Raw genomic sequence first — 11,848 nt, forward strand, 5'->3', positions numbered from 1 at the left:
GCCAGGACGTGCCTCGCGTGCCAGCGCGCCAAGGTGCACTGGCACACCCAGGCCCCGTTGGCCCCGTTCACGGTGCCGGAACGCCGGTTTGACCACGTCCACGTGGACCTGGTGGGACCTCTGCCCCCCTCGCGGGGTTTCACCCACGTCCTCACCATGGTGGACCGCACCACCCGGTGGGCGGAGGCCGTGCCCTTGGCGTCGACGACGGCGGCGGATGTCGCACAGGCTTTCATCGCCACCTGGGTCGCCCGGTTCGGCGCCCCCTCAGACATCTCGGCCGACCGCGGCCCCCAGTTCACCTCGGAGCTCTGAGGGGTGGTCGCGCAGGGGCTCGGGGTCCGGCTGCACCGAACCACGGCCTACCACCCCCAGGCTAACGGCCTGTGTGAGCGATTTCACCACTCATTGAAGGCCGCGCTCCGGGCCACCCTCCGCGACGGCGGCTGGGTCAACAGGCTCCCCTGGGTCCTGCTGGGCCTCCGGACGGCACCCAAGGAGGACCTGCGTGCATCCGCTGCGGAGTTGGTCTTCGGGCAACCGCTGCGGGTGCCCGGCGAGTTCCTCCCCGACTCCACGGCACCATGGTCCGCGGCACAGCAGCGCTCCGCTCTGCAAGAGACCGCCCAGAGGTTCGCCCCGGTGCCAACGGCATGCCACGGGCACCCACCGACGCACGTCGCCCCGGAGCTTCGCACGGCGGAGTACGTCTTTGTCCGCCACGATGCCCACCGGACACCACTGCGGCCCCCGTACGACGGGCCTTTCCGCGTGCTGGAGACCGGGGCGAAGCACTTCACCCTGGACATCGGCGGTACTCCTGACCGCGTTTCTGTAGACCACCTCAAGCCGGCCCACCTCGACGTGGACCATCCACCGCCAGTGGCCCGACCCCCGCGTCGGGGCCGCCCCCTGCGGGCGGACCCCCGGCACCGCCCAGCCCCGCCGCCACGCCGCCCCCCGGTCCTGCTGCCGGAGGCATCCCAGACGTCCAGTCCTGCATCCCAGACGCCGCCAGTCGCCAGGGGGCGCTTTGGCCGGGTCATCCGTTTGCCCTGCAAACTGACCCTTCAGGTGCGCGGGGATTCTGGGGGGGGGTGCGTGTGGCGGACACGAAAGCACTGACGTGGTGACATCACCCCGCACACCAAGTGGGGATGGGCCACGCCAGGGAGAGAGGCGTGGCCTCACGATATACGCGGAGTGCGCAGCCATGAGCAGTTTAGTGCTGCAGTTTGTTTGAGTACTTTGAATAAAGACTCTTTTATGAACCGCGTTGTCCGCTTGCTCTTTGCGTAAGCATTAGCGCGCGCAGCATCGCGCTTTAAGCCTTTAAAAAAAGTATTATTTGGTTAGTCCATATTTAACATCATGTTATATGTACATCTAATCTTAATTACTTTCCTGTGAGTCACAGAGAATGTTTATTCAGTGTCTGGTCTGCTCCTGCTGTGTGGGTGGTCTGCGATTCTGGAGGGTCCGCTTATTCTGGCCGGTCTGCTTTTTACAGTACCCCCAACTTTCCTCCTATGAAAAACTTTGCTCTTATTAAATATAAATTTTCCTCAGCATTAAAATGAGGTATTAATTGTACAGATCCGTTCATTATTGACCGAGCTACGGTCTTGGAGTCAATTTTTTAGCCTTGGATCCAATGATCACACATGCTGGTTGTACCTCCGCAAGATGGCGGTGCTTCTGACGTATCGCGACAACAAGCGCTGATAGGCCATGCGGCATCCAGTGCTTTATCTATCTATAATTCCAGTAATCTCTGTGTGTATGTATGTATGTATGTATGTATGTATGTATGTATGTATGTATGTCTGTATGTCTGTGACCGCTGTTTCTCGACAACCACGGGTTCGATATACTTGAAACTTGCCAGGTATATTGCTGGGGACCCGAGGATGTGCCTTTTCAAGGTTTCATATTAATCGGACAAGTAGTTACCGAGCTATGTCCAAAAAACGATTCAACCAATCAGAGAGCAGCGAGCTATCACGTGTGTCGAACGTGCCGAACAGACTCTGCCTCGGACGGCACATTTGAGAGCGTATTCATTTATTTCACGTTGGCAAACTATGTTGCCGCTATGTTGGCGTTAAACTATGTTTTAAAACTAATTAAAACTAATTTGCGATTCTTTCGCTTTCCTGCGCGTTTGTGCACGTTATGGCGATTTCTTTACCAAACTCCGCAAGCCGTTCGCTTTGGACCAAACCATTTCATGTAAATAGAGGGGGGGGATTGTCACCGTACTCGCAAGCCGTTCGCTTTGGACCAAACCATTTCATGTAAATAGAGGGGGGGGGATTGTCACCGTACTCGCAAGCCGTTCGCTTTGGACCAAACCATTTCATGTAAATAGAGGGGGGGGGATATAATTTTAGATATATATATAGTACGGGCATGCCCTAGTCTATGATAACGCCGACACTGAGGCAAACGTGTCTAGTGGCTCCGCCCCCATAAAGCTGATTGACAGTCATAGCCACGCCTACCCCAGTCCCATTCTTTTACATAGGAATGTCGTTTTACGCACTTTTTGTTGAATCCTTTCAAGGTACGAGAATTATAATACCAAAGGATGTTGCAGGAAGTAAAACTCTATCGAATGGTAGCAGAATCAATGCCATTTGATCGAGGCAGCTCGGAAATAGGCCGTCTGAAGAAGAAGATTATTATTATTATTATTATTATTATTATTATTATTATTATTATTATGAACAAGAAGATGAAATCCCGGGTTTGAGCGATCCCGTTTTCTCGCTTTTTTTTTGCTTTTGCCTTGGTCTGGAGAACTGAAAAGTGATCCCTACCTCGACAATCAACTGAGCAGACCAGGTAGGCTCTCATATGTAGCCGAAGCGAGTTTTTAAAGAAGATAATCCAAGTTTAGTTTTGTATATAGCAGATGGGACCGACGTTTTTTCCCACGCTATCCAAACATAGAGAGTACTAGCGTACTCTCTGATACCCCACTCTCAAAAAGCTTCGTGATATTGAGGAATGGCATTGGAAAACCACCTTCACATTTGAGACCTTGCCTTGCCAGGCCCCAGAGGAGAGTTCCACAATGGTTGCAGAACGTTGGGCTCTTGTAGCTGTGGACGATGAAGTGATGACTGACGCTCTTTTTCATGTCCAAGGTGTCTCTGATGATCTGTGAAAACATTGACAGGTTTGGCTTCTGGAACTTTTCAAATTTCGCTTAGTTGTATGTCATATTTGGTTCGATGGAAACTCGTTATAGACATGACACTGTCTGTGTTAATAAATAGCAGTTACAGGAATGTGTGAGTTCTGTGCAATCTTGTCCAGGTGTATCGACCATGTCAAAGACGAGTACCTTAGTCTGGGCGTTGTCCTCAGCAGAACCGGTGCATTGGGCCAGGACTTTGTGAACACAGCGCTTGTGGCTGGATGCATTGCATTCTATAACAATAGTGCAGGATGAACAATCAAAACGGAATCTCAATTACATCAATCCATGTGAGTTTAAGCTTGTTAAACATCATGTGTGATGGAATATATATATATATATATATATATATATATATATATATATATATATATATATATATATATATATATATATATATATATATATGTATGTATGTATGTATATATATATATATATATGTATGTATGTATGTATATATATATATATATATGTATGTATGTATGTATATATATATATATATATGTATGTATGTATGTATATATATATATATATATGTATGTATGTATGTATGTATATATATATATATGTATGTATGTATGTATGTATATACAGTATATATATATATATATATATATGTATGTATGTATATATATATATATATATATATATGTATGTATGTATATATATATATATATATATATATATATATATATATATATATATATATATATATATCTGTATATATATATATATATATATATATATATATATATATATATATGTATGTATGTATGTATGTCTGTATGTATGTATGTATGTATATATATATATATATATATATATATATGTATGTATATATATATACTGTATATACATATATATATATATATATATATATATATTGTTGCGGTTTTGAGAACCCACACTTGTAAATATAACATCATTAAAGGTTAACGGTTGCACCCCATAGATAGGCCACAAGCAACACGTAGGTCACCATAGGACGTCAGTTATTTCATAGTATGTGTTTAGATAAGGCCATTCCCAATAGTTGCATCTACGTTGTGTCAAACAAATAAGAGTAGGCCCCTCGTCCATTTTGCAGCCTCCCTCCAAGCGACGCCATTAAGCGCTCTCCAGTCTATGCCCCATCGGCCCTCCCAATTTGTTACGCTCCTTGGCCAGCAGCCTTCGCTGCCCTTGGGCTCGCTCAACCCAGCCTAATTGCCACAAGGTAAAGCCCGAAAAAGGGGGCGGAGCGCCAGGATGGAGGTGCGGCCATGTCAACCAGCCATCAAGGCGGAGCCGGTAAGCGATCACTAGCCAACCAGGGCTGAGGTGAGGTCGCCTGACCAGGCGTGGTTTGGGCTTCCAGAGCGTTCGCTGACTTGGGTTATAAAAGCGTGCACGCAAGCCCTTAAAGAGGACTGCCTGAGCTCGCTCGCATTAAAGAGGACTTGTTGGAAGGTTGGCTTATTGAGGACTTATGAGAAGGACTCGCTGGGGGAAAGTTGACATCCATAAAGGACTCGTTGGAGAGCGCGCTAAAGAACTCGCGTTATGAGCTTTGATTGAGGCGGCTGCTTTGGGAGGACGTGTGTGAAAAGTGCTTCGTATCACCGCCAGTATACCAACCTTTCCCCTGTATAATTGTCCACCACGCGCTTACGCTACGCGGAGGGCTGCCTGCCGGGTTTCCACCATCATTGCCTGGTACGGGTCGAGGACCGGAGCCGGACCGGAGCCTGAACGCCATCACCGGACCTTCCACCACTCCCATCTACATCCCGCGTGAGTCTGAAGTCTGAGACCGAATCTGAGAGCGAGCGGGCCCGAGTCCAGGGAATAAGTTAAGACTTTGGTTAAGACTGCCCTGTGTACCTGCTTCTTCCTCTTCCTTGTACATTCCTTTCTTTTCCTCTTCTTTGTACATTGTAAATAAATTCCTTGTTCTTCCTGGTTTTCCTCTTAATTCGATCGTCCTAGTCTTTTCTCCATTGGGTAAACGCGGCACGATTCGGAACCGCTATAATCGGGTCTAGTCACTTGTTAACAGCTCGGATCGCAGATTGCTATCTGCTCGGCAATTTCCATCAATATCCGTGATTCTGGCAGGAGTTATTTCCTTGCTTCACGGTTGGTATTAGTAATTAGGTAATAGGACTAAAATTCGACCAACAACCCTATTTAATACCGACCGGAAGGAACGTGATAACTTCCAGGATCGCATCCGCCAGATAAAGGACAAAGGGATTAACCCCCCCCCCCCCCTTGATAAGGGGAGAGCCGACGTCAGAGATCTGTAACAATATATATATATATATATATATATATATATATATATATATATATATATATATATATATACACGCGACAGTCGAAGCATGTTACCTATTCAGATCTACATGGCTCTAGATATCGCTCTACCCTACCGACATAGCAATATATACACATATATATATATATATATATAGTTTAATACATACACACAGGAAAGTAATATATACACACATATATATATGTGTGTATATATTGCTATGTCGGTAGGGTAGAGCGATATCTAGAGCCAGGTATATCTGAATAGGTAACATGCTTCGACTGTCGCGATCGGGAATCTACCTTGTAATAAGTTCTGTGTAGTCCGGTTTGTCGGGTTAAGATGTATACCTGTGAACATACCAGGATGTTCGAGTGTTGGATAGTGTAGGGATCAAAGATAAACCCCTGTGTGTCAAACCTGGTAGTCGAACCTTCGTCCCTTATGGCAATGCACTCATTTAGATACTTAGACAGACCCTGTAGTGCACACATTAATTAAATTCCCTTCCCTGACAAGGACCTCGGAAGAAAACAGGCAAGAAACCAGGCCAGGACACCACCGATGATGGCTGCCGCCGGTCGCATCACGAACTTGCCTAGCAACATCGCGTGACCACGCCACAGGGGCCTGTGATTGGAGGGAAGGCGCTAGGAGGTTCGGTGGAGGGCACTGATTGGGTGGCGCGCCAAGGCTGACATCACCGCCGCAAGGTTATATAGGGGCGCGCCGAACGACATTTTCCCTCTTGCACATTCAGCAGTTCAGTCTTGCACATCTGGCTTTCTTGCTTGCGCAGCTTCCTCTGGCAGCTCAAACTCTCTTGCGCACGTCCTTCCCTGGCTGTCTTGTGCTCTCTGCGCTTTTCCTCTTGGTCTTAAGAGGTCCTGGTGGTCTTGGCTCGCCATCTGCGTGGTGCTTGGAGCGGTGCTTTTGGTGCTTTGGGGCCTCCGCGGTGCTGTGGTGCTGGAGCGAGGGGTCTCGTGGTGTGCAGCGGAGCTTGGGGACAAGACGAGGGACAGTTAAGACGCACCACATTTTACATTACATGACGAGACAATTATTTTCCTTTAATTCGTTCCTGTGTCTTGTTTCCGAAGTGAGTTGTGGGGACGTCCCAATTTAGGAATTGGATTTATCGCCGCGTTTCCCTGTCCCGATTCTTATTTAGTTATTACAATAAACCCTTGTATTATTTTCCGTTCCCTGCAAATCTTGTGCCTTTTGAGTTCGTTCACCTACCACAGTTACGCGCTCCCGCTTCTTCCTCTTCCCTTCTTCTCTTCCCGCGTTTGATAGTAAAATCCGTATTGATCGTCGCCTCCATTAAAGCCGTTCTGGTCTTCCGCGGTCCCTGGTGTTAACTGAAGGGTCCACGTGACAATATATATATATATATATATATATATATATATATATATATATATATATATATATATATATGATAGAGATAGCTGTTGTTTGTTTGTCTCTTCGCAGTTATGCTGATTGGCTTTGTGAGGCTAGGTGCACTGTGATTGGCTGCTGGCAAGATTGAATAATGTTTCGCACAGGTTTATTCAAAGTTAATATTTGAAATCTGATTCCATATTTCACAATCATATCTCATGGCCTAAATAATTATAGTACAGTAGAAATTGACAATGACCCAGACATTTTTGATAATAACCATATTTTTGTTTCAAACACCTTATTAGGAGTCGAAATGGCCAATAAAAATTCTCACAAATTCACTCATGGGGAAATGGGTGTTTTTTGGGGGGAAATTTCAAAATGGCCACCAATGGGGCCTCATGATTTATAACTTTTGTTAAATAAACACTTTATATGCACGAATCTATCAATGAAATTAGAGGCAAATGCAAACATACAATATATTGTGTCCCTGTATGAAGTTTGTGGATAATATTTGCTTGATTTAGAAAGTGGTTCTTAAAAAAAACGTTGTACTGAATTTTGCAACAAGTACATGCGATACAAATCTTCACATATTTATGAATTTCGCATAATGGTGTAAATTGAAGATCAATGTATGGATCATTGTTGTTTCACCTTCTAGACATGCACAGCCTGATTTATATTATCTAACACACCCTGAATTCTAATACATATTTATAAACTTACAGCAATGATAACATATTACTTTTATAGTTGTGTCTACCTTTCAAACTCCAAGCCCCCAATAATGTTTTAATACAACATTAACCGGTACACTATTGACAGACAAAATACAAAGTCGCACTGAAAATGTTTACACCCAATTTTATGCAATCGTACATCACACCCCGAAATGAACTAACACATAACCCTCAAAATAATGTATTATGTCTATAAGAATGATAAGTATACACTGTCCTGTGCATGTGCCCTGTGAGTTTAATACTGTGATATTGTTCATATTCATGAATCATCTTAAAATGTTCTGCTTCATCCATTTCTATATCAACTGTGTGCGAACTGTTTTTACATTGTGCACCACACTTGCAATGAACACTACAAACAATGCCTTCCTTGGCACAGCTACATGATGCACATAAGCGTTGATTGCTCCTTCAAGAGCATCTCATATCAATTAGCCATTCTGAAGGTGCTGGGGCCTTGTTGCTGATAATGGGTACAACTGAGCCAGTTTCTACTTTATAACCATATTCCTCCATAGTTACCACAGTATTTAGGTGATTCCAGATACTGACTTGGTGATTTACTCGAAGGCTAGATGATAAATAAAACATTTAGATAAAATTTTGCATATTTTAATAAAATAATTAGATTTTTCAAAGAAATATGTTCCAGTAATGAGTAACAGTTATTTCGTTTATTATATTATATTTACCAGAAAGTATTCACATTTTACACCATAAATAAGAGTATTTGGGATTCATTATCATCAAACCTGGAAAACATTATTTACAGATTTGTCACAGGTCATATACTTTGACCTAATAAAAACAGGGTTCCCCACGTGGCAATTTTTGAGATTTTTTTCCTGCAGATACAGGACAATCATACAAAGCATTTAGCACAAAAAACGGTTATTATGGAAAATGTCAGGGTTGGGCTATTTTAATGTCAATATCTAATGTACTAATATGTCAAAATCGGATTTTTTTTTAGGAAAGATAGATATATATATTTTCTACCCCAATATTAATTAAATAATACACCTTGCATGACGTGAGTTAAAACAGCTCCAAACAGATATGTTATATTCACAATCACCATGAGTTCCCAATAACTTTTCTCTTCAGTGTGAAAAACACCAAAAGCGACTATTAAAACCATCAAATCCGCTTCCGGTCCCTCGAGCCCGCTTCTGGTCAATCGAGGCCTCTTCCGGTCAATCGAGCAAGTAGGCTTGCTTCGATCTCTCCACGACATCGAAGTTTGAGTATTTTCCCATTCGTGCCTTTGTCAAATTTCCACTGGTTATTTTATTGCGTATGTGTTATTGTGTTTTTTCGTTCGTTTTGGTTTTGTAATTATTGCAAACTTGTGTATAATTAGTCGTTTTTTGTTCGCATCTCATATGCGGCCTGGTCTATCTAGGCTTCCTCCCCCCATCGGTAGCTATATTGTGAATATAAGTTCTTTCCTTCGCTGTATTTGCTTGTTTCTTTGATTTTCTTTTCTCCCCCTACCTCCCACGATCATCTTACCCTTTCTCTAACGTTTTAAATACAAAAAAAAAAAAAAATTACTTTATTAATTCTTTCTCTCCTCGCGGACACGTGGTTGTTCTCTCGCCCCCTCGTCTCGCCTTGTGCCCCGCCCCCTTTATCTCTTTTTTTTCTCCAGCCTTTCCAACTCTAGTTTCCTCCATACTCATTCAACCCTTTCTACTTCCTTCTCAAATCCACGTCATCACTTAGGGACTTTTCCCAGATTGTTTTTCATGGTTTTGTTTAAATATTATTTAAATGTGTTTAAACTTTCCCCTGCAGTGTTTTATTTCGTGGTTTATTACAACACGCTCTTTTTCTTCCTATTTAAAAGGCCTTTTTCAATTTCCTCTTCAATTCATTCCACTTCAAAAAAAAATTCAATCTATCACAGTTCCTCCTCCATACATTCTCTAAAGTCTAAACCCACCTTCATTCCACCCCTCCTCTATCGTTTTTAAACACATCTCTGACTTGAAAATCAAGATAAACCCAGTTTGTAAGAAATCTTTCTTGTTCATTAATCATCTAAACTCCCCTCTCACACCTCCCCTCCTAAACTCCCCCCCACCCCTCCCTTTCAATTCTCCCCCATTTATGGGCTTCATGAAATGGGTTTCCATGGCCGAGCAGCCGCACACAAGCCTAAGATCACCATGCGCAAGGCCAAGCGTCGGCTGGAGTGGTGTAAAGCTCGCTGCCATTGGATTCTGGAGCAGTGGAAACACGTTCTCTGGAGTCATGAATCACGCTTCACCATCTGGCAGTCCAATGGATGAAACTGGGTTTGGCAGATGCCAGAAGAACGCTACCTACCCAAATCCATAGTGACAACTGTAAAGTTTGGTGGAGGAAAAATAATGGTCTGGGGCTGTTTTCATGGTTCGGGCTCGACCCCTTAGTCCCAGTGAAGGGAAATCTTAACACTACAGCATACAATGACATTCTAGACGATTGTGTGCTTCCAACTTTGTGGCAACAGTTTGGGGGAAGGCCCTTTCCTGTTTCAGCATGACAATGCCCCCAAGCGCAAAGCGAGATCCATACAGAACTGGTTTGTCGAGATCGGTGTGGAACAACTTGACTGGCCTGCACAGAGCCCTGACCTCAACCCCTTCAATTACCTTTGGGATGAATTGGAACACCGACTGCGAGCCAGGCCTAATCGCCCAACATTAGTGCCCGACCTCACTAATACTCTTGTGGCTGAATGGAAGCAAATCCCCGCAGCAATGTTCCAACAAGTAGTGGAAAGCCTTCCCAGAAGAGTAGAGGCTGTTATCGCAGCAAAGGGGAACCATCTCCATATTGATGCCCATGATTTTGGAATGAGATGTTCCATGCTCGGGTGTCCGCCTCCTTTTGGTCATGTCGTGTATATATGTGTGTGTGTGTGTGTGTGTGTGTGTGTGTGTGTGTGTGTGTGTGTGTGTGTGTGTGTATATATATATATATATATATATATATATATATATATATATATATATATATATATATATATACATATATTTCTTTATTTTTACATTTGTAAGAGTATGTTTGCTATAGGCGACTACTATTGTGTATATCGATGTCCCGTGCACGTTGGTTATCTCGTCTCACCTTGACACTGGTAGCCTTGTTTGTTGAGACCCCTGAATGGAGAGAAGTAAAAACATTGTTATGCATTTTAACAACCTGCCATTTCAGCCACGAGAGCTAAACCAAATAAACATGTACTAGAGATCTTGCAATTACCTCTGCCACAGAAGGTGGATGGAAGTGATGTTTTCATCCCTGTCTATTCATGTTTGTGATCAGTATGTCTCAAAGAGTTGTGGACGGTTTCAGACGAAACTTGGTGGACAAGTTGTGTATGTGACAAGGACGTATTGATTAGATTTTGGTGAAAATCCGAATACGGATCCAGATATGAGAATTTTTTAATTAAATAAAATGATTCTCACCTTTGAAAGATTGTGCCAAAAACGATATATAGCATGATATTTCAAAAGGTTGTGGACGATTAATGATAAAACTTGCTGGATGAGTTGGATAATTGATAAGAACAAACTGATTCGACTTTGGTTCAGGTCCGAATGCAGATCCGGCCTATCAGTGGGATACAACAAGTACGCTCTACCAAGTGCCCCATTCTAGTTAAAGCCTGTTTTACAGTAGGATCGAGATGCATGACCCACCATACAAACTCCTGGCAGACTGAGCAGAAGGTAGGCTGAAGGAAAAATTTAACGAGGAACTTGTGCCCATTTATGACAAAGAGCTTGGGTTGCTTCACAGCACCTCTCCGATGATCCAGCCGCCCCAAGACTTCGAGCACAGCACCTTCAACTATCAAAAACAAGAAGAGAAAAGGTCAAAGTTTACCAAAAGATACCTCGGTGCAGCACACAGAGACGGAATTGGGATCGAGAGGTGTATAATAATTTATTGATTAATTGCGTAATTAAGATAAATAATTAATTATCGTAAAGTAATTAATTTATGAATCAATTGGCTAATAGCATACCTAAACCACCAGTGTTTCATCCAAAGCTGTAACTTTTTGAAAATTAATAAAATGGTTAATCGATTAATTGATCAATCAATAAATCAAAAATACTCTTTATAGCCACATAACTTGGTCACTGTCGTGTCTGAATATCAGCTTCCTAGCTCAAATTCCTTCCTAAATCAAGCTTCCTA

General features: G+C 43.4%; 1 protein-coding gene across 1 annotated transcript in view; it reads right to left on the minus strand.

The window, feature by feature from the left end:
- LOC137436993 (protein kinase C delta type-like) overlaps positions 1-11,488 on the minus strand; it is a 79,242-nt gene extending 67,754 nt beyond the window's left edge. The window contains exons 1-4 of the mRNA XM_068131274.2: positions 11,344-11,488; positions 10,766-10,797; positions 3,353-3,438; positions 3,031-3,166 (exon numbers count right to left, since the gene is read on the minus strand). Coding sequence (XP_067987375.2) covers positions 3,031-3,145 — 115 coding nt within the window. The 5' untranslated portion in view covers positions 3,146-3,166; positions 3,353-3,438; positions 10,766-10,797; positions 11,344-11,488. The remainder of the gene's footprint in view (positions 1-3,030; positions 3,167-3,352; positions 3,439-10,765; positions 10,798-11,343) is intronic.
- Positions 11,489-11,848: the final 360 nt, after the last annotated feature.

Source organism: Myxine glutinosa, chromosome 11, assembly GCF_964187855.1.
Source record: "Myxine glutinosa chromosome 11, kmMyxGlut1.1, whole genome shotgun sequence".
Lineage (NCBI taxonomy): Eukaryota > Metazoa > Chordata > Myxini > Myxiniformes > Myxinidae > Myxine > Myxine glutinosa.